The sequence below is a fragment of the Chelmon rostratus genome, chromosome 16 (assembly GCF_017976325.1).
Source record: "Chelmon rostratus isolate fCheRos1 chromosome 16, fCheRos1.pri, whole genome shotgun sequence".
NCBI lineage: Eukaryota > Metazoa > Chordata > Actinopteri > Chaetodontiformes > Chaetodontidae > Chelmon > Chelmon rostratus.
In genome coordinates this window covers 25,405,301-25,429,492 of record NC_055673.1, presented here as the reverse complement: position 1 = coordinate 25,429,492, position 24,192 = coordinate 25,405,301, and the positions used below count along the sequence as shown (strand labels likewise).

The 24,192-nt window shown below is 41.6% G+C and overlaps 1 protein-coding gene across 6 annotated transcripts in view; it reads left to right on the top strand.

Annotated features, from left to right (window-relative positions):
- Positions 1-24,192, top strand: part of arhgef1a (Rho guanine nucleotide exchange factor (GEF) 1a) — a 96,612-nt gene that overhangs the window by 17,112 nt on the left and 55,308 nt on the right. For 5 of the 6 annotated variants that reach the window (XR_006007524.1, XM_041955038.1, XM_041955036.1 and 2 more), the window contains exons 4-9: positions 13,460-13,523; positions 13,819-13,951; positions 14,607-14,716; positions 15,859-16,002; positions 16,292-16,542; positions 17,714-17,839. Coding sequence is in view for 5 of the 6 variants with exons in the window: in XM_041955038.1 (XP_041810972.1) it covers positions 13,460-13,523; positions 13,819-13,951; positions 14,607-14,716; positions 15,859-16,002; positions 16,292-16,542; positions 17,714-17,839 (828 nt within the window). In the remaining variant the exon portion in view is untranslated. The remainder of the gene's footprint in view (positions 1-13,459; positions 13,524-13,818; positions 13,952-14,606; positions 14,717-15,858; positions 16,003-16,291; positions 16,543-17,713; positions 17,840-24,192) is intronic. The other variant, XM_041955035.1, reaches the window with a different exon arrangement.

The window sequence follows — 24,192 nt, the reverse complement described above, 5'->3', positions numbered from 1 at the left end:
TCACCTGGTGCTGCTGCAGGACGAGGGGCTGGTGCTGCTCCTCCAGCCGGGATAGGTGGGTAGCTTCTCTGCTGCCTGATGTGTCGAAGCGGGCAAAGAAGGTGTCAGGCAGGGTGGGGTCGTGGCTGGCGACCTGAGTGTTATGGTTCTGATGCCTCTCCACATGTTCTGTGGGTTGTTGTTATAAGTGATCTTCAATTTTGTTTTTGTACCGGAGCTTGGCCTGCTTAATTCCTTTCCTCAGCTCTGCTCGAGCCCGGCCAGCCTGTCATCAGCTCTGTAGGCAGTGTCCCCGGCTTTCAGCAGGGACCGCACTGAGCTGTCCAGCCATGGTTTCTGGTTGGGAAACACTGTGATGGTCTTGACGGGGAGGACAGCATCAGTGCAGAACTGAACATAGGACAATACAGATGATGTATACTCCTCTAGGTCTGACTCTTCTCTGAACACAGTCCAGTCTGTAAGCTCAAAGAAATCCTGAAGTGCAGAGGAGGCCTCCTCAGTCCATATCTGTACTGTCCTGGTGTTTGGCTTTGTTCTGCAGGCCAGAGGCTTGTAGGCAGGAATGAGTTTCACTGAGATGTGGTCTGACATGCCCAGGTGTGGAGCTGCTGCAGCCTTGTAAGCAGCAGAGATGTTGCAGTAAACCTGATCCAAAATGTTACTGTCGCTGGTAGGAAACTTTATGTATTTGTGAATTTTGGGAAACACCGTCTTCAGTTTAACGTGATTAAAGACCCCCGCCATGATTAGGCAGTACAGCTCCTCTAATGCTAACTTAGTATTAGCCTGCGGTGGGATGTAGGCGGCCACAATAACAACGGACGAGAGTTCTCTAACCAGCTTGAACGGTCGGCATTTCACCACCAGGTATTCTAAATCAGGAGAGCAGAATATGCTGACGGTGTGTGTGGCTGTACAGCAGGCATTGTGTACATACAGCGCCATGCCTCCGTCTCTGCTCTTACCTGAAGCTGCAGTCCTGTCTGCCTAGAACAGAGAGCGCCCCGCTATCTCCACTGCTGCGTCCGGGATGTTGTCGTCCAGCCAGGTCTCTGTGACAACGGTGACACAGCTGTCCATCCGGCGAGAGACTATCCTTAGATGGACCTTGTCGATTTTGTTGGCAAGAGACCTGGCGTTAGTGAGGAAGAGACTGGGGAGAGCCGGTCTGTGAGGGTTAGCATGTAGCCTAGCACGCAAGTTGGCTCTCTTGCCACGCTTTTGGACTTCCTGGTGTTCCTCGCCTGTCTGATTGTCTGCCCCGCCCTGATTGTCTCCACCTTTCCTTGTTACCTTGTGTATATATTGTCTGCGTTTCCACTGTGCCAGATTGTCTTGTGTTCCCCAGTCATCCATATCAGTCCAGCGTTTTTGTCTTGCCTACCTTGCTGGAAGAGAGTCTTTTGTTTGTATTTTGAGAAAGTAATACTTTGCACCTTTTTTGAAGGTTTTGCATTTTTTGAACACCCTGAGTTAGCATTTGTATTGCGAGATCTTTTTGTTATTGAAACCGGCCTAGAGCCTTTTTGTTTTCACCCCTGTGTATGAGTCGTGCATTTAAGTCCAGAACCTTTTGCCTGAGCTCTTGTAATCGTACAATTTGGCTAGATATGGACTCAGCCGACTCAAGTAACTTTAAAAAAGGCCCTGTTGGCTCAAGGGAGCCTCCTCCACCAGCATGAGGACCATCATTCAACATGGTGTAAAGGATCAGACCGACAGCTGGAACTCCAAAGAACGGTAATGACCCAAATTCACCAACTTACCGAGCAGGTTAAGCTCATGAATAACCACATGGCCAGTTCCCTTCAGCCTGACACTACGGGGTCTCCTGCCGCTTCACCTGCCACCATTCCTCATGTTCCGGGCTCCGGTTCTGAGCCCTCCACACCTCGCCCCACCAGACAAATACTCGGGTGACACCGGTGACTGCAGATCTTTCCTGGTCCAGTGTGATCTTCATTTCAAACATTACCCTGGTGCGTATCACGCTGAAGAAGCCAAGGTTGTGTTCATGATTTCCCATCTTACAGGTCCCCAGCTCGAGAAGCCACCCAGTCACTGTTGAGGCTGAGACAGGGCAACCGCCGGGTGGTCGATTATGCCATCGATTTCCGCAGGCTAGCAGCAGACATGGACAGACAGCATGGACCGGTGGTGAACGAGGCCTTTGTCTACCTGATGACTCCCCTGGACCTGCCTTCAGATCTGGAGGCCATCAATGCTACAGCTATACACATCGATTCAAGACTATGTGAACGGGAAAAGGACCGTCGGAAGAAGAATGCTCAAGCGTTGCGTCTGCATTCTCTCACCTCTTCTAGGGCTGTCTTTCGGTGGTCTCCAGAAGCGGACAAAGCTTTCCAGCACCTGTGCTCACCATTCTGGACCCACAAAAGCAGTTTGTGGTAAAGGTGGACGCCTTGAACAAGGGAATTGGAGCAGTCCTGTCCCAACACTCTGAACAGGATAATAGGATTCATCCCTGCGCATACTGGCCCACAAGCCAGGTGGGCTTTGTTTTTCAGTTAGTTTCAGTTCACACTGTCGTTTAGACCCGGGTCTCAGAACACCAAGCCTGATGCTCTATCTCAACTATATGAACCGGAGCTGACCGCCAAGGTGCCCGAACCCATCCTACCACTGATCCTACCTACCACGTTCCAATGCGTTACCAACCGCCACTATTCAAGGCCAAAAAACGGGAAGTAGCTGTCCCAACAGCACACACATTGGTGAGACGGTGTCGACGCGCGTGGGCGGTGGCAGGAAGAATGCTCCACGGGAACCAGACCCGGGTGAAGGCAGCAGTGGATTGCCACTGCAGAGCGTACCCCAATATGCTCAAGGGCAGAGGGTCTGGCTATCTACTCAGGATCTCCCTCTCCACTCCACAGCGTCCACTCGAGAAAGCTGGCACCCAGGTTTGTGGGACCATTTCCAATGTCAAAAATCATTAACCCTGTCTCTGTCCGTCTAAAATCCCCAGGTTGATGAGAATACACCCTACATTCGATGTCTCTAAAATAAAACTGGTCCAGGAGAGCTTGATGATCCCTACAGCCAAGCCACCCCCACCTCCACGTTTGGTGGATGGAGGTCTGGTCAAGTACAGTATCTGGTGGATTGGGAGGGGTACGGTCCTAAGGAGAGGTCGTGGGTACCATCCAGTTTTATAGTAGATAAGACACTAATCATAGACTTCAGGAGACAACACCCAGCCTGGTCGCTAGCCCGTCAGGAGCCGGCTGAGCCGGAGGGAGGGGTACTGTTATGTCTCGACAGGTCTGTTGAGGTGTTGTTCACTGGTGTCTGGTCTTTGTCATGCACTTCCTGTCTTATTGTGAAATCTAATTCTCCTTTCGTTTCAGGCCCTTGACTTCCTGGTGTTTCCCGCCTGTCTGGTTGTCTGCCCTGCCCTGATTGTCTCCAACTGTTCGTTGTTACCTTGTGTATATATTTTCTACGTTTCCCCTGTCCTGTGCCAGATTGTTTTGTGTTCCCCAGTCATCCATGTCAGTCCAGCATTTTTGTCTTGCCTACCTTGCCTCAGTGAAGACAATCTTTTGTTTGTGTTTTGAGAAAGTAATCCTTAGCGCCTTTTGTTTGTATTTTGCATTTTTTGAACACCCTGAGTTACCGTTTGTGTTGCGCAATTTTTTTGTTATTAAAACCGGCTTAGAACCTTTTTGCTTTCACCTCTGTGTATAAGTTGTGCATTTGAGTCCAGAACCTTGTGCCTGAGCACTTGTAATACAATTTTAGATAGATAGATAGATAGATAGATAGATAGATATTTTATTCATCTCCGAAGAGAAATTTGCAGTTCCAGCAGCTCAAAGGGTGGAAACACAAGGGCATGCAAAATAAGAACAAGAACTACTTTCAAGTAAAGAACAACTTTCAAGTAAGTGGCAAAAATACAAGAATGATCAACTTACAAGTGATGAACAACTTTCAAGTAGAGATCAACTTTCAAGTAAGTGGCAAAAATACAATACAAAATACAAAATAACAATATAAGAAAAAAAAGTGAAATAAAAATATAGAACTAAGCTATCCAGGATAAACAAATAGACTTCAGGAATATAACAGTCATCCACACACAAACAAAATGATGGTGGAGGATTGTGGAACTGCATTTTTAAAAAAATAAGAGCGTCAAAGATGTTCTGAAGTGTGTGTGTGTGTGTGTGTGTGTGTGTGCGTGTGTGTGTGTCTTTGGACACTCTTCTCTGTACAATCAGACCTAAAGAGCTACTCAGAATAGATCAACTAGTCAGTAAGTTAGAGTTTCTTTTCAAGTAGTAAGCTACTTGTCACTGTGTCATGTATATTGAAGTAAGTGTTGTGTCACATGTAGTACTTGTAAAATGATCTTTTTATAGAGTGCAGGTATTTGATTACCAGTAAGCCTTCTGGCTGCACCAGCTCCGACCCCACTATGCATATGTAAAATGACCCCAGTTGTTAGAGAAATGGAAACTGAAAGCATCATGTCTTCCCAGAGGTGCAGGTCCAGCTACCACTCAATAAAAGAATGTGCTGACCTGCAGCTTATGTCGCAGTCTAACAACGCATCTGTTCACGCTGCTCAACTGACGCAACTAACTGCATCAGTTATGCAGTTACACTATCTTGGGGGTAATGATGGGGGTGGAAACTGATAGTGGGCGGCAGACATTTGGTTTCTGTAAATTAGCAATGTTAGCTGTTGAGGGGTAATGGGTAGTAAATGTGAACAGAATGGTAATGTAATGTTACATGTATGTATATGTATGCAGCTGTATGTATATTACTGTTCAAAAGATTGGAATCATGTGGCAAAAAGCTTGATTTGATACAGTCAGCTGGTTGGGAGGACTACTTTATATTTTTGAATGGTCTTTCATGCTTTAAGATTACAAATAGATGCATTTGAATAACGGGCTTGGAAAAAAAGTATTGTTTTGTACATTCAGTGGAATGGTTCAACCAGACTGACAACTGCAAGGGCAGAAAGAGACAAAGATACCTCTGACCAACAGTTTGATAAGAGCATAAGAAATCACCATTCACTGATGAAAGACTTCCATTGTACATTATCTGATGTGACGTTAACTTGGCAGCAACAACACATAGTGATCTCTCCAGCATTTAATGTCACCATGACAAAGATGTCAATGATTTGCAAGTAAGCCACATTAAAACCTCTTTTATCTGGGGATAGGATAGCTCTGAATGATCTGCAGCTACACTGTATGTAATATTTACACACAGTGTATATAAGTGTACAGTTCCAACTGCAAGCACTGACATGGTTCAGTAATGGTCTAGGGTTCCTAACAGTATTTGTAGAGGGAAGTGGTTACATTTCAGTATTCTCCCTGCCATACAACACTGTTGGCATGTCAACTAAATGGAATTTTTCAACTTTTAGACTTGAAAACACACCACATGCACATACAAGAATTACCCCATCATTAGCATGTACATGGCAAATATACTGCATCTATATAGCTCTTTCCTAGTCTTACAAACCACACAACACAATAACCATTCAGACACACACTCAGACACCAGATGGCACAGTTATTGGAAACAATTTGGGGTTCAGTACTTTTTCCAAGGATACTTCGACATGTAGACTGTAGGGGCCAGGGATCAAACCTCTGACCTTCTTCTATGGACCTTGCATCCCCAGAGAAGGTGACTCATCGACTACACCACTGCAGTGACATAAAATAGCTATTGCTAAAGGAAAGAAAAACAAATCCTTTTTTCATATTTTGTAATGTTCCTGCAATGTTGTCATCAACATAGCATTTTTATAGCCATTAAACCTGACAGCAATGAAGACCATTTTCAGATTTTTGATGATAGCTCTATACTAGCTTTAGGGCATTCAATCGTTCGCAACTGGACCTCGTCAGTTTGTCTTAGAAGACGTTTCGCCTCTCATCCGAGCAGGCTTCATCAGTTCGTACGCAACCAGACTAGATAGGACAGCTCTAGTCCAATGCAATGGTGTTAGGTTCAAGTATTTATCCCCTGAGTGAGGCCAACCCCCAAAACCAAGAATGATATCACTCTATTGTGAGGCAAACGATCCCCCCATTAAGGCAGGGTGGGGTGCAACCCTTGGATGTCAACGACAGCTGTTTGCCTCGTTAGTGTCCCATTGTTGTCATTGGGAGGCTCCTGGAGCCATGTGTGAATGGCTTTGTTGTTTATTCTCAGAGGCTAAATCTTTGAATCTTTTTGGGAGAGATGAAAGGACAGCATTGTATGTGGGAGAGTGTGGTGTCTCAGACCTCCCCCTCTGTTCAGAGATGGTTTTTCAACCTTGACATAGATGGCTTCTCGTACTCCTCTTTCAAACCATCTGTCTTCTCTGTCCAGAATATGCACATTTTTATCCTCAAAGGAGTGTGCTTTCTCCTTGAGATGCAGGTAAACAGCTGAGTCCAGCCCTGAAGAGTTTGCCCTTCTGTGTTGTGCCATGCGTCTGCTCAGTGGCTGTTTGGTTTCCCCAATGTACAAGTCTGTGCATTCCTCACTGCACTGGACTGCATACACCAGATTGTTCTTCTGAGTGTGAGGTGTCCGGTCTTTGGGGTGCACCAGTCTTTGTCTGAGAGTGTTCCCAGGTTTGAAATGGACCGGGATGTTGTGTTTGTTGAAGATCCGCCTGAGTTTCTCCGATACACCAGACACATATGGAATGACGATGTTATGCCGTCTGTCCCTCTTTTCCTCCTCTGTCACCCTGTTCTTTCTGGAAGCAGCTGAACTTTTCACAAAGGACCAGCTGGGGTAACCACAGGTTTTGAGGGCCCCCCTCAGGTGTTTGTGTTCCTTGTCTCTGGCCTGTTGGCTGGTTGGAACATTATCAGCTCTGTGTTGGAGAGTTCTGATAACACCTAGTTTGTGTTCCAGTGGGTGATGTGAGTCAAAAACGAGGTACTGGTCTGTGTGAGTGGGTTTTTTGTAAACCCCAATCTGGAGGCGCCTGTTCTCTCCAATATGGACATCACAGTCCAAAAAAGGCAAACTCATGTCCTTGACATCCTCTCGAGTGAATTTGATGTTCTTGTCCACTGAGTTAATGTGCTCGGTGAAGGCTTGCACTTCTTGGCTTTGGATTTTTACCCAAGTGTCAACCACATATCTGTACAAATGACTTGGTGTTGTTCCCTTGAAAGAGTTCAGAGCCATTCTTTCCATGTTCTCCATGTAAAGATTAGCCACAATGGGGGATACTGGTGAGCCCATCGCACACCCATGTTTTTGCCTGTAAAACCTTCCCCTAAATTGAAAATAGGTGGTTTTTAGGCAGAGTTTCAGTAAATGGCATATTTGCTCCGGGTTAAGAGTAGTTCTGTTCTGCAAAGTGTTGTCTTGTAACAACTGCTGTCTCACTGTTTCCACAGCATCCTGAGTTGGAATGCATGTGAACAACGATGTGACATCGAAGGAAACCATTGTTTCTGATGGGTCTAGTTTTAAGTCCCGGACCTTATTTACAAAGTCCATTGAGTTCTGGATGTGGTGTGGTGTTTTGCCAACCAGTGGTGCTAAGATGTTGGCCACAAACTTAGCAATGTTGTATGTCACAAAGTTGATGCTGCTGACAATTGGTCTGAGAGGCGCTCCTTCTTTGTGTATTTTCGGGAGACCATAGATGCCCGGGATGGACTCTTGTGGGTATAACCGATGATATTGCAAACGGTCAATGGCTCCATCTTTCTGCAAACTTTGCAGATATTCTATGATTGTTCTCTTGTTTCCGTTAGGTTGTTTTACTATTGGGACTTGTTTTGGTGTCATGGCAAAGTTCAATCCTTTAGCTAAAACCTCCTTCTCCGGCTGGGTAAGCACTCTGTTGGACAGATTCTTAACCCATCTATTCTGTAACTCATTTTGTGTTGAGTCATCACTTTTTTGCCTCCAGGATGAGACATTGCATCTTGGAAGTGTTATGTCTTGACTGCAAGTTCTGAAATTTCTTTGCTTGTCTGTCTTTAGTTTTGTTGTGTTGGGCAAGTTGGGCTTTCAAAGTGAATTCTATGACTTTCTTACAGACATCCTCAGGTATTGATGACCTAAGTTTGTGCTGTAGGTTGTCAAATTTCACTGTTAGGCTGTCAATGGTGAAATTGACCTGCCTTACTCTCTCATTCAGCAGTTGTTTTTGAGCCTTTTCCAGGATCCTGTCAGTTCTGTAGCCTTTCATGGTGGATCGTAGGTGTAGGCTAACTGGTGTGAGGCTGTTTTGTCTGCATCTCAGGTTAAACCTGAGATGGTTTCTGTAATCAGCCATTTTCCGACCCATCCTTTCATATTCCCGCACCATTTTTAGGGTAGCCAAAATGGTGCTCGGTCAGCTACAGCCTCGGTATTATAAGGGGCATCATAACTGCATTATGATGCTAGAGGCTACATGGCAGTGAATGACCTGAAAGACCACTCCCACCTCATAAATATACAGTCATGGAAAAAATTATTAGACCACCCTTGTTTTCTTCAATTTCTTGTTCATTCTAATATCTGGTACCACTAAACGATAATACAATGAACACAACAAAAAATGCAGCTGGTCACATAATACTTTATGTCCTATTTGACATTCTTAAGCTTAATTGATTCCCAGGGTATATAAGAGGCCATTTCATGTCACAAGCAGCACTGCACATGCAAAGGCCTAGAGTGGTTTCCTGCTTACATTCAAGCCGTAGCACAACTCAAAAGTTGTCAGCTCTCACATAATGCCTAAAAGAAAAGAATTATGTGAAGCCACAAAGGCAGCCATCTTGGCACTGCTGGAAATTGGCATGAGTGAGAGACAGAAAACAAACAAGCTGAACATGGCACTACCAAATTGCTACCTGGCCGTGGCAGGAAACGTCTTTCTACCCCACGAGATGACCGTGCACTCATCCGTTCCTCTGTCAGGAATCGTCGTCAGACCTCCAGGGACCTTAAAAATGAGTGGGCACTGTCGAGAAATGTTACTTGTTCTGCAAGGACAGTTCGAAACCGACTTGTTTAAGCTGGTTTGAAGTCACACAGAGCACGCAAGAAGCCCTTCATCAATGAAAGGCAGAGGAAGGCCCGGTTACTCTTTGCTCGAGACCACAAGGATTGGACTGTTGATGATTGGGCTAAGGTTCTCTTCAGTGATGAATCCAATTTTGAATTGATACCCACTCCAGCCAACTTACTGGTTAGGAGAAAGCCTGGAGAAGCTTACAACCCAGACTGTCTTGCCCCTACAGTAAAACATGGGGGTGGATCAGTCATGATCTGGGGTTGTTTCAGTCTGAGTGGAACAGGGCAAATGCAATTGTGTGAAGGCCGAATGAACCAGGTCAAGTACAGGACTACCCTTGAAAACAGTCTTCTTCCATCAGCTGGAAAACTCTTTCCTGCCTCGAATGACTGGATTTTCCAACAAGACAATGCCCCTTGCCACAGGGCAAGGTCAGTTAAAGCCTGGATGGAGGACCACAACATTCGCACCATGCCTTGGCCTGCTCAATCACCAGATCTTAATCCAATTGAAAACCTGTGGAAAATCATCATACTCAAAATGCAGAACCACAAGCCCAAAAACAAAGAAAATTTGTTTGAATTTGTCCAACAGGAATGGGCTGCTGTGACAGCAGAACAATGTCAGAAGCTGGTGGAGAGCATGCCAAGACGCATGGCTGCAGTCATCAAAAACAATGGTTATGCAATCAAGTATTAACTCTTGTGTGTATCATGTGTTTAAAGCAAACAGAAAAGAAAACATGGAATGCTTAAAAGTAGTGTTTTTGGCGGTACAATGCCATAGCTATTGATGTAAGAATTTAAGTAATTTTGGTTATTATCAAGAAAACCATGGAAAATGAATAGTCCTTAGTTCTTAAATTAAACTCTCATGACCTATTTTTGTTGTTATCATTATAATTGTCCAAACAAATGTACCTTTAGTTGAGCCAGGCATTAAAATTAACAAGAAATTGAAGAAAACAAGGGTGGTCTAATAATTTTTTCCATGACTGTATATATATATATAAAAAATCAGAATTGATGGTATCAAGGGGGAACAGAAAATTGTTACCCCATAGATTTTGTGTTTTGTCTGATTTCGGACCTGTTTGGCAACAGTAAAAGGACTGTAATTATATTTATATTTATTTCTAGTCTGATGACCACTCAAAGCACTTTTATTCGCTACAAGCTTTTAATCATTCACACACCCTCACACACCAATGGCATAGCATTGTGGGGAGCAATTTGAGGTTCAGTATCTTGTCCAAGGATGCCTAACTGCTAAGGCCAGGGATCTAACCACTGACCTTTTGATAAGTGGAAGATCACTGTAAACTGTGCTAACCAAGTACCATAAACAAGCCGGTTAAGACTGAGAGAGGCCAAAACCAGCAATAGCTGAGCACCCATGCCATGACCCCTACTCCCTCATAATCACTGTTTGCATTTGACTATACTGCCTATTATTATAAGCAGTAGGTTTGATAGATATTTCTATATAAAGACAAACACACAGATGTTGTGTTTCAGATGGGTTTTGTTATTTTGTCTTTGTTTTAGAAAGACTACAAGTTACCCCGCTGCCTCCTTTTCAAGTATCTGGGTTTTGTGGCTCTTAGTTCAGTGTTGGGTGAGCTTTTTTGTTTAGCTGCTATTACCAGATTACTTTTGATTGAAAATATTTTTTGTGTCTTTTGCAATAAGAAAACTAGCTTTCTGCCATCTCTATGAGAAGCCAGGTTACATTTAATTCTGTTAGATTTCCATTCTGCACTTAAACATGGCTCCCACTGTGCAGAGGCATTTAAGAGCAACTTGGGTGTCACAAATCCATCAGTCTACCTTTTCTGCTAAAGCTAATGGTGTAGCTTTACTTCTTAGAAATCCAGCTCAATTAAATTTTTCCATTGTCAATATCAAATGATGGTAGGTAGTTTTAACTTGATCCCGCTTGTATGTCTGAAATACTTTATGAGGAGTACGTTATTAATGACTTTCTGGGGAAATTCGGTTTGAGTGTTCTAATTTCTGTTGCAAAGTCTTCAACCTCATTTCTGACCATTTTGATTCCAATATAGTTATTGGTGGTTTAATTGCTGTTTGGGTCCCTTATTGAACTTTCCCACAAATCTTCCTCCAACTTTGAAATGTCTACACACTGAGCAACTTAATGACGTCTTTGAATGTGGTTGATGTATGGAGACAACACCATCTGCCACACAGGGGAATGTTCTTTTTTCCTGTTCTGTTTGTGGTAGTTACATCAGAATTAATTTGTTTTGACAGACTCTAAACTTCCATTGGGTTTAGTTAAAATATTATATCTGGTAACAGACTTCCCTTTTCCTCACCATCATTATAGAGCGCACAAACCAACAGGGCTATTCATTGAATTTCTTTAAATTCAGGTCAGTTTATCATGGATACAAAACAAAATAATGATGTTTTTGGAACTTTATAATCCCTTATATACCTCAAAATCTTCATCTAAATCTTTAGACCTTATAAGTCTCATTGACACAGTAGATATGCTATTGCTCAGTTAAAACTCATTTAGAAATAATAGCACATTTTGTGCTTTTTATGATTAATTTCTCCACTAACAACCGAATTTTCCCCATGCCAATTTGTGAACCACATATCTGGCTCCTATTGAAAATGACAAGAAAGATACAAGGCCTTTAGGTCTCCTGAGCAATGATAAAAAGATAACAAGTTTTAAGCGTATTGATTTACTAAACTCATTGGCACCAATCCTGATCAAACTGACTTTATCCTGGACAGATATTCATCTTCTAACACTGACCGTCTGTTAGAGTAAATGTTATATGATGTGGTAATTTACCTAATTCCTAACTAAGGGGAAATATATGTTTGCCATTCTTGAATGCTTTGTCTTAGGTGAAATGTCCTTTTTCCTCTATCAGGAGTAAGCCTCAACTTACTGAAATAAAACTAGGAGCTTCTCAACACTTTGTTGGCCTGTATGTTAATGATGTGATACTGTAATCTCAGCTGACCAGTGCTCCCTCTGTGACGGTTAGTGCTGAGAGAGACCCAGGAGCGGAAGCGGAGAGGGTTCACAAAGGTTTTATTTACAACAACAAAAACAGGAGAAGTCGCTGGCAGCGTGAGGTCCAAAAAACATTAACTAAGAGAGGTCCAGAGAGTGCTGGGCTGTGTGGGCATGGGAGGCACTGAAACAAAAAGGAGAGGAGACAAACAATTACTTCTGGTAAACAATATCCAGAAAACACGAATGTACGTTACCACTAGATATGGAGGCCACTGGTACCACGGTACGAAGAAGTATACTCTGGCATCGAGGAGCGTCTCCGCAGAGAATAAATAGGCGTCTTGATTTCAGGAAGTGGATTCAGGTGCGCCCAATCACTCCTCGATGCAGCGCGGGGGAAGGGAGCCTCAGGAAAACAAAACATAAGGTTAGCGCCAACGCAAAAGAACACAGGAAGTGAACCTTCAAAATAAATGCACCGGGAATACCAACCGCCACACCCTCTATCCCTAAATTTCCAAGAGGGCCAACAGAACATTGAACAATAGCAAATCTTTACACTGTTACATGAAAAATCTCTAAAATACATCAAAGGAGATACAAGCCAGAATGTCAAGGACAACAGCTTGGCTATGCATCTATATACAAGTCGATTGAATGACTTGACATGAGCACCTTATCAAATTCTTTAAAAAATATAAAATGTGTATAAAACATTTAATGAAACTGCAGAGCTAGACTTAAAAACCTTTTTTAAGTATCCACTCCAGTTGATTTATTTGGACATGAAGACTAAGGTTAAAGGCATCATTTAAAAGTGGAAACTTGCTTTTGCCGTTAAATGCAGAATGAATGCCATAAAGAAAATAGTACTTTCAAAATGTCTATAATTGTGCCCCTTGTGTGGGCCTATAAACCCCCCTCACATTTCTAAAGCATGTTTACAAAAACTCAGAGCAGAGGGAGGTCTGGGGCTGCCAGTATTTCAGCATTACCGTGCGCTTATCAGATTAGAGTGTTGGTGTTCTGACAGTACTTCTCTTCTTTGGAGGGGAGCTTTGATACACCCCCAAGGTGACTTGAAATCAAGGAATTGTGAAAGCTCCCTAAAACTGCCATGAGACCCAGCAGGCTTTTAATGTGTAATTAATGGGTATTAGGGTGGGGGCTTGTGTGTTGCTGTCTCTTCTTTGTGTTTTTGTATAAGCTTATTCTGAAAGTTGTAAATAAGATTTAAAAGGAGACACACTGTTGTGACATAGTATTTGTAGCACATTTAGGTGATACATTGGAATAATTGGAGTGTATCTTTACAGACATTGTTCAATGTATTTGTTGAAAAAATACTTCAGTGCCTTTAAATCAGAGAGTAGAATGCTATTGTTCATGGTACATGCTAATTTGTGTCCTTTATTAACACAGCAGCAGAAGACAGCCCTAATGCGGAATAACTCAGCCTTGCAGAATGTCACCCTGCGCACAAAAAGTGAGAACTTTTGTGACACACTCATACAGTGTATGAATATGTTCCCCTGCGTCTACTTCCTAGTTCTCCTTTTGTTAGTCTTTTTTGTCAGTTCTTCCTTCCTCTCTGCTTGTTATTCTCTCTCAAAATGCTCTTCTCTTTTTTATTATCAAACTCCTCTTCTCCCACCCACTCCTGTTTGTTTCACCTTCTTCCTACATAGATTGCATAAGTCATTATACTCTTCTTCCCCCTCCTACATCTCTTTTCCTTGATCCCCCCCTTATGTTCTCACTCTGTCTGCAACATTTTCTAGCTCCAGGAATGCGTGAGCGTCCAAGTTCAGCCATCTACCCTTCTGACAGCTTCCGACAGTCCCTGCTAGGATCCCGTCGTGGTCGGTCCAGCCTATCCCTGTCCAAGAGTGTCTCCACCAACAACATTGCAGGGTGAGCCTGATCAGTGGTTATGTACAATGTAAGGCACACTTGTTAACCATAACTAAGGCACATGTCTCTTAGAAGCCCTACTCAGGGGCAAGATATGGTCTAGCCTAGCCATTCCGTAGGTCTTGTGCACAAGGACAATAATCGAACCACTTGGTCCTTGGTTCATAAGTTAACCTGACCTGTAAAGTATTTTTAAAAGCAGTTACCATCCTGTCAAAATAAATACAGGACTGAAAACATTGATGAGATTTACTTTAGGTTCGATAATGTGTTTTGTTTTGTTTTGTTTTGTTTTTTTTACATTATTTTGGCTAGCTCTGTACCTAATTTGATTTTTCCTTCTCCGTCAAGATGGTCATATAATCAAATATAAAACGCCAAAGGACATGACATTCTGAGGTGTCATTCCACCTTGTAATTCATGCCACATATGCTGAGGTGGAGCAGGATTACAAACAGGAGGCTCGGCTGGGCCACTAATTACTGCCTGCGTGGTCTATGTCTGTTTGGGGCTGTTGCATCAGATCCCTGAGCTTCTGCAGTTTGTGTTATTATTGTAAGACCAATAGTCAGTACACATTCATACCAATGTGTGTGTCTGTGTGTGTGTGTGCGTGTGTGCATCCGTGTATGCATGCATCTGTTTGTGTTGTAGGCCTTTGAATGACGACTCTCCCCTGGGACTGCGCAGGATTCTGTCCCAGTCAACAGACTCCCTCAGCTTCAGGACCAGAGCTATGTCAGTGGAGTCTCTCACTGATGATGGTATCAGAACATTCAAATTGTACATCATAGTAAAATGGCTGGGAATTCAGGAGACATTTGCAGTCATTGTAATATTAGTTTGAAAACAATTTTTGAATTCACTTTATAGTGTCACAAATAAAGTTGTTACACCATAAATTATTTTCTGTGAGATCTGCATTTAGAAAGAATGGAAAGCAACGTGCAAACGTAATTCAACATTTATGTACTCAGTAGACTGCAGGCACCTCAGTTCTATTTTATTGCATTTTCTTGTACATTATTAATGCTTTGAAGGACGTCAAGCTAACTTGATCATCCTTTCAAAGGCATCATGGTGCACATCTGAAACTGCTACTAGCGATTTGTTTATCACATAATCACCTCGATATCGAGTTGATTAAATAGGTTATTTCAATAAAGTATTCAATTTACATTAAAGCAACATCACAGAGCCAGAGCAGAAAACAAAACAGAATGACTGAGAGCTCACGGGGAGATCAACAGGAGAATTGAACATGGAGGATGATTTCCCAGAAAGAGTAAATGTATTTTTTTTAACCTTTTGTTTAATGAGTTATGCAAAAGTTCATCAAGCTTGACCATAAACCATGGTGCATAATTAGCTGGATTAAACAGGCAACAGTACGTGTAATAGATAGAAAGTTTGGTGAGTTGGGGTGTCAAAGTGTCAAATAAATATTGTTAAGTTAAAAGTACAATACCTTCCTAGAAGTATAAAGTAGTATAAAATGAAAATAATCGAGAACAATAACCTGTACTTAAGTACAGTACTTCCTGCCTGTAGCCCTGCCAACTCAGCTGTTAATCAAACATGTTTACTGGCCCACCCACTCACTCATAGGGCTGGAGAATGAAAACCTTTTTTGATGTCATCACCTGACATTTTTCTACTTTTGTATTGAAAAATATTAACTGTAAATTTTAACATGGTTTTGACTGCAAACATGGATTGTATTTCAGTTTGACTTAAAGCTTGATATGCTGACTGTGGTTATTTTTACAACCAGCTTTGTAATAGAGGCACTAGAAAAAGAAAAGAAAGAAAAGAAGTTGTTTCTTTACACCTTGGTAGTTAAGTATAGAAATCCAAAAAAATGTCAGTCTGTGATCTTTTATGCTGATGGCATTCTCCTGTTTAGGAGACATCTACTATGTCTCAGTCTTGGAGGAGATGGAGTTCGAGGGCCAGGACTTTAAAGCTGACTCATGGAGCATGGCCGTGGACAGCAGTTACTTGCAGACACACCGCAAAAATGTCATAAAGAGGCAGGATGTCATCTATGGTAAGAACGTCATCCATTTTCAGCAGTAGTTGAGAGTAACTGACCTTTATTTTTCTCTTCCAGAGTACAGACATTCAATTTGTTGTCAAATATACAGTACCTACATTAAAATGCCACATGATGCTATTTACTTTGCTACTAGATATGATTCAAATTGTATTTAATAGAATGCCAAAAGTGTGTTTCTACTCATTGCATGTACCATATGACTTCTACAGTCTCCTGTGTGATTTTTATTTGTGTGTGCGTGTGTGCTTGTCTGTGCAATGTTGATATGTATGCTTCTTAGAGCTGATTCAGACCGAGCTGCACCACATGCGAACGCTGCAAATCATGGAAAGGGTGTTCCGACAGGGCATGCTGGAGGAGCTTCAGCTGGACCCAGGCACTGTACATGCCATTTTCCCCTGCCTGGATCAGCTAACCAGGATACATTCCCATTTCCTGGCACAACTTCTCCTGCGGCGCAATAATAGCCTGCAGTCTGGGTCCAGCCGCAACTTTACCATTCACCAGCTGGGAGACATACTACTAGAACAGGTGACTGCAATGCATTCTCATTTTCAGTAATGCCCCATTCAGACACAGCACTGGCACAAAACTGGAACTAATGTAATTTTGTGTAATTCTGTGGTTTAGCAGAAGTCTACAACTATACAAACAACTGGCGTTTTATCAGTGACAACCAGAGGTTGGGTTGGTTGGATGGGATACCTTATTATTATTAATTTTTTTAATTTGTAAATTGTTTGTGTGGTTTGCACAGTTGTAATCTATTGTATACACCTCCATTTGCTGGACCCCCCCGTGTGAATATCAGTCCAGTTGTTATCAGTGAGTTGAACACATGCTCAGAAAACATGGTAAGACTTAAAATGAAGGTACACATATTCACTATTAGCTAGCTGCTTATCAGCATGCATATTAGTGTAGCTGGTCTGGCCTACCACTCTTGTCTCACTGGGATAAATCTCTGCGTTCTGTTGTGCAAATGGATGAGACAGGGACCATAGCTGTTTTGCCACTGGAGCAGGATTTATTTCAAGACAGCTGTGTAAAATGAAATAAAATGAGTACAGCAACTCTTCTGGGTTTCAACATGCACACCCTTCTCCTCAGCGGAATCTCACGCCGTCTGAGCTAATGCACGTTTTTATAAATCAATATAATTCATTCAACGTAACATTTGGAAACACAAATACATTTTTACACTCAACAGTGGCAACATTATAACATCAATGACAAACCATGAGCTCACATACCTGTGTAAAAGGAAATAAAATCAGCACAGCAACTCTTCTGGGTTTCAACATGCACACCTCTAAAAGAAAGAGGAGAAACACGGCAGACTGCATGAGAAACCACACACATGCTCTTCTCTTAGCCTAGCTCGAGATCAGTAAACTAGCATGTGAATACCGCTACTGTACGTTACATAAAGTGCCTCAAAAAGTCAACACAAAGCACACCTTATGTTCATATAATGCATGTGAGCCCAACAACACAAATTTGAACAACTTCTGAATGCTTTTAACCGTGCTTGAGCTCTGAGAACAAGAGTGACTATATGAACTTACCTCTCCTCAGCGGAATCTCACGCCGTCTGAGGACAGTACCGCGAAATTGATAATCGATAAGCAGTTATTTGAAGTTTGTTGAGGGAAACTTAACTTAGTTCTCAATACAACTTGTGTGTCTGTTCTTCTTCCAGTTTTCAGGCCAGTGTGCAGACGACATGCGCAAGACTTATGCTGAATTCTGCAGCCGCCACTTGAAGGCTGTGAAATTCTACAAGGAACTGCTGGCCAGAGACAAGCGGTTCCAGTGCTTCATACGGGTGAGACCAAACAAACAAACAAAAAAACACATTAAAATACACAGCCATTTTTTTTTTTTTACAAATTATGAAGATTATATATAATCTTTCTAATTATATATGAAATATTATAAATGATATCATGTATTATGTTATATTTGTATATTTTTTGAAGATTATGCCTAATCTTGTTTATTCATTTATCAACCATAAATTTGGGCTGTTTGGTTTTCAGGATGAACAAGTGTCTGTGTGCTGCTTTTAGAAAAACTCATGGTTCATGGCACCATTTATTGAATACTTAGCAACGTTTGGAATAAATATGTTGTTGTTTTTGTTATTGTTATTGTCTCACCTCTGTCTGTTGTTTACTGGATCTTGTCGCTGTTTTGACAAAGGTACAATTTAGCCTTTGCCTCATTTCAGTGATGTGCAACCAATGTTTTTACATGCTCAGACCTTTCTTTACAAAGGTCCAAAACACCTCTGCTTCTGTCATACAATAACTGGAAATTCTTCTCCAAAGGAGTTACTTGCTCCAGGAAGCCTCGCTTTGTGATGCAGCCAATGGTACCTTCATTTCTGAAGCCAGAAGGGAGGTGAATTGAGGCCCTTGGTGAGAATGACTGTTACCATTAGATGGGGCCAGACTGATGATAAGGTTCAGGGGTTGAGTGTGGGGCCAGGAGAGGTTGGAGTGTGAAGACGACCTTGTACTGAGAGCAATTCAGACAGCTAGCGACAAACTCCCATCCTTCTCCTTGTCGTCCACTAAAAGTGTCATGCAGTGGCATGCAATGCAGAAGGCATTGCCCAACTCGAAGACTTGCAAGTGGAGGTATTCTGGGAAAAAGAGCCTGTTAGGGGCTATTGATGGTATAATTACTTGACCAAATGATTGATGTGCCAGGAAACAGCACAAATAATATAGGAGGCAGTCAGGATTTCTCCAGGCTCCCAGGTGGTTAGACAGGTTGAAGTTGAACTGGTTGGTGGAACAGTGATCATAACTGCAGGTGATAACTGCATTCATCTCCTGGTTGCCAATGGAGGATTCTCTCTATGGGGGAGAGCATGTAGGAGAAAAACTTGTATGGGGATGTTTCTGGTCATTTATGATGACAAGACTGCTCCTACTCCCAACATCCTAGCCATCCATTTCCAACACAAACTGACAATCTGGTAAAAGTCAGGTGGGGCACCGTGTTAAAGTGACGCTTCAGCTCAAGGAGGCCTGCTCTGCCTGCACTTATTTATTGTGTTGCACAGGGAACCGCAGTGACAACACAGTGGACACATTCAAATAAAAAATACATTTTTCTGGCTTGACAGACAACGTAGTCTCCAGCAGCCTTTGAGGTACCCACCTAATATGAATGTTCCATAGTACACTGCTGTCTAAAGATTGACAGATGAAGTTCAGCACTAACAAGGTCAATTGAAGAGGAGACAGTGAACTGCTGCCACCACTCAGCCAAATCACCCCCACCCTGCCCCATAGGGAAAAAAAAGTATGCCACATTGGATGTTTTGAAAAACAAGGAGGATGGATGCAGTTTGAAAAATGAATGAGCACTGGGTAAGATTCAGATTCAGAATCAGAAAAACTATGTACCCAGTACGCAGCTGGTACATTGCTTTGTTGCAGTACTGGTTGCTCAACACACAGTTAGGAAGAGGGATAAAATACTTAAAAAAGTAAAAAGTTACAAGGTTACAAACTACTATAAAGTAACATACCCAAAATACTACTACTATTACTACTACTAATAATAATAATAATAAATGTAAAAATGTGAACATGCCAAAGGTAATGCAAATGGTAAATAAAATTATGAAATATTTTAAGGAAAGACATGGAATAGACAATATAGTAAAAATAAGGGTTAGAGTTAGAATAGGGCTGCTCAGAATAGTAATAGAAGGTTAGAATTCTTCAGCAGAAAGGGGAGGAGTTAGATAGTTGAAGGCCAAGAAGGACTTCCTGTGGAGCGCTTGGTTATTAGCTGAATGAAAACTAGAATGCTATGAACAGGGTGGGAGGCATGCGACTGCATGCAGTGTCAAGCTCCATCCCCTGGACTGAGTTGGCATTCTGAATGAGTTTGTTGAGTGTGTTGGTCACCCTCAGGCTCCTGCCCCAGCAGACCACAGCATAGGAAAGGGCACTGCCCACCACAGACTTGTGAAACATCTGTGGCACGGTGCAGTGGACACTGAAGAACCGGAGCCTCAGCAGGAAAAAGAGTCTAATCTGGCCCTTTTTGTAGAGAGCTGCAGAGTTCCTGGTACAGGCAGTTTGCTGTCCTGGACACCCAGGTATACAGTTGTGTTCAAAATAATAGCAGTGTGTTTAAAAAGGTGAGTAAATGTCAAAATTCTTCGTATAAATTGTATTTTAATGAACACAAATGCATTTGGGACACTGCACATTCTATTTTCAATTTTGAATTCAATTCAATTTTATTAATATAGTGCCAAATCACAACCAAAGTTGTCTCAGCACACTTTATTTATAGAGCAGGTACAGACCAAACTCTTTATCTACAGAAACCCAACAATGCCCTCATGAGCAAGCACTTGGCGACAGAGCGAGGAAAAACTTCCCTTTAGGAGGCAGAAACCTCAAGCAGAACCAGGCTCTGGGTGGGCGTCAAATCTGCTTCGACCGGTTGGGTTGGGGAGAGAGAGAGAGAGAGAGATAGAGAGACAGAGAGAGAGAGAGAGACAGAGAGAGAGAGACAGAGATACAGAGAGAGGCACAGGGTTTGACAGAAATCACAGTTTTGACAGCTGTAATAGATTTATAGGTATACAAAGTACATATGGCATGGTATATGCCTGTGTGATATATTTATGTTTGTGATGTATTAACATATTAACAGCAGATAGTATATGAACATAGTACGGCACTAATGATCTAATAAGCAGCAAACTAGCATAGCTAATAACAATAAAAGTTGCAGTGGATGTCCGGCAGGTGATCTCAGTAGTCCAGGCTCAGCCGCTCTCCCTTTAGACCTGCGAGAAGAGAAAGCACAAAGACTCTAGGGAAGAAGCCAAGTCAGTAACATGCCTTCATAAGACAGGAATAGAAACAGATGGAGAGGAAGAGAAGAACACAGCTTTGGTTGTCATTGGAAGTCCCTCGGCAACCTAATCCTATGGCAGCATAGCTAGGGGCTGGTCCAAGGCAAGCCTGAGCCAGCCCTAAATGTAGGCTTTATAAAAGAGGAAAGTTTTAAGCCTGCTGTTAAATGTAGAGAGGGTGTCTGCCTACCGGACAATAGGTGGACGATGGTTCCACAGGAGAGGAGCTTGATAACTAAAGGCTCTATTTCAAAGCAAGTAAACAGGAAAAAGTAACTGAATTTGATAATATTTTGCAGAAAGTCAAGAAACATAATGTTAAAAAAATAGCAGTGTTGACATCTGTCTTTACAAACTCAAAAATGTACTGTATAAACTAAGAAATGTTTGTCTGGAACTATGATTTTGCCCGCTTGCTGGTGTGTTTGGGGTCATTGTCTTGTTGAAACACCCATTTCAAAGGAATTTTCTCTTCAGCATACGGCAACATGACTTCTTCCAGTATTCTGATGTACTCAAACTGATCCATGATCCCTGGCATGTGATAAATAGAACAACACCACAGTATGAGAAACATCCCCACACTGAAAAAAAGAACCTGTTGGATTTACTTAATTCAATAGTGCACATTGGTTGCACACAGATGTTTTGCTTTGGCAGTAACTTAAACAATTGAGTTAACTTAACACAAGTTATTCATATTCAATGAACCAGTGTATTTTGTGTTGATAATGTGTTATTGAAACATGTTTTGTTAAAGTAATTTGAGCTCTCAGAATTTTAATCCTTCACAATTTTATCACTTTATTCCAACACAATTCAATAACTTTTACTCCAAACTATTTGGTCACTTAAACACTACATGTTATTTTCATATTACATGTTAGTGTTATATTCCAGTGTCAAATACAAAATTTTCCAATGGAGGCTGTTTGTATTGTTCTCTTCCAAGATGTTTGCCTGTAACCACTAGTAACCTTTCAAAACAAAATGTCTAATTTCACTGCAGTGACAATAAGTAAAGAATTGAACTGACATTATTGCTCGACTGCAATACAAATCCACAGTGAATAAGTAATGTCAGTTTTTCAGTGTTTTATCGAGTCAGTCACTGCATAGAAATAAGACCTTTTCTTTTGGAAAAAGGTTAGAGGCAACCATCTTGGAAGAGAACAATACAAACATTCTGTTTAAGGACTCTATTGTAAAGATTAAATTAAATAACAATTGCAATTGTAAACAATTTGATGTAACTAATGAACTGATTTGATAGTTAGTTACCATAGACATTAAAATAAATGATTGATAGAATGGCAAACACCAGGATTAAAATAATAATAATGGTATATAATAATAATAATAGCATAACATGTTAATAGCATAACATTTTTAATCCTTAACATTACCCATGTTTACCCCATTTAATAATAAAAATGAACAGTTGCATGTCAAAACCTTTATTCAAGAGCCACAGGATAAACAGGGATGCAGTGAGTGTCAAAAATTCCAACACTGACCATATTGTGACATCTTGGTTCAAAACAGCCTTCTTAGAAACAGTATTATATAGAAGATATTATATAGAAAATTAAAAAAATGAAGAATGCTGCCAATCAGAGAACATGTGACACCCTCGAAACTGTAGTGGAGCTGTGACGGGTAACTCATGTTCAAGGAGTAAAAAAGGCCAAACAGCATGGCTGTTGCAAGGCGTTATCCAGATCCGGAAGAACCACCACACCCTCAATGATAATGCCAACATCAGAAAAGTCATTGCCTGGCATCTCTCTGGTGACGTAGATTCTTACTGTTGTATTCTTGATGGCACTCACAACAGTGGCCTCAGTCATGTCCTGGTTAATGATAAAGCATTTCTTGATGCCTTCTTTTAGAAACTGATCTCTTTTGAATGCAGCAATTCTAATGCTATAGTTTATTTAAACACGTGTAGGCAGCATAGTATATTACTGTTACTAAAGATTGCTCTGCCATGCTACCATTCATGGTCCATTTCTAAGAAAAGACAAAACATAGACATAATAACTTCTAGATCAAATGAAGAGAAACCATCATCTCAAGAGATGATATAAAAAAGACAAATTTCTCACAGTGGGACAGTGAATGCATGATAAAAAATGACAGGTCCTTTCAGTGGAATCAATTGTTACAAGTAAAAGAAGTTGAGCTTTGCAATGGATGCATATAGATCTTTTACTGACCTAATACAATGCATATACACATTATAGTTAAACAATTTAAAAGTTCTTACTGTCATCGTGGCAGTTATGTTTTTCAGCTTTTTGTCCTGCTCCCCCGATTGCTTTGCAAACACTCTCAGCAGACTTTCAGAGAGAAGGTCAAGCTGCGACAGAAGGATTAATGTCTAGTGAGGACAAAATGGTGTTTGATTCAAAAATGCATTTTTGAAATATCAAACATAGAGAACAAGAAGGGGAAGGTATACACAACAGTAAGAGGGTGAATCTTTAAGTCTAGTGAGGACTCCCTCACAATTCACAAAGCGTGGCATGGCTAACCAGATGTGGGGCAGGATTAAACCGATTACTGATTGCAAAGGATTAGATAAATGATAGTTATTCTTAGAGTTAATATATTTAAAAGTGCTGGAGTGTACTGAATTGAACATTTTTCTAATATTTTGTTCTCATAGATGACTGAGGCAAAATATAGATCCCTGACAAAATAGTCCACTCAAGTACAATACACCAGCTAAACTAATTACATCACCTGTCTGACAATATATACAGGTAAAAGTTGAACCTATGGAAGAGTTTCAATTTCACAGATGTATTAATGAGGTGGCCAGTGTGTGTATGCATGTGCTGAGCAACTGAATAGAATCTGTAATGCATTATAACTATGGTAACTTTAAGAGCAAATACAACATCCTGTTCTCACCACGAAAACTTGAGCCTACGATCCATGACTCCAGGTGAAATGTGGACTTCAGTTTGTCTGTCAAGCTGCAGCAAAACAGAAAAAAAACGGCGAGAGGGTGGGTGGTGCATCTCCAGATGCATGCAACAACTGCAGAGTCATCACATAACTTCTGTAGATGGCAGGTAATGCAGGGGTCAGCAAAAACATGAGTCTCCATACCAGTGTTCAGGTGGTTTGGTTAGAGACCGCAGAGTGGTGAGTGCTTACAGAGACAATGAAGCAGGGGCTGAACCTGGGCAGCAATCAGATACTTCTGAATGGATAAATTCCAAGATCTCAAGCAGGCCACAGATAATGGAGGAGAACTGCTTGCTCATGCTGGT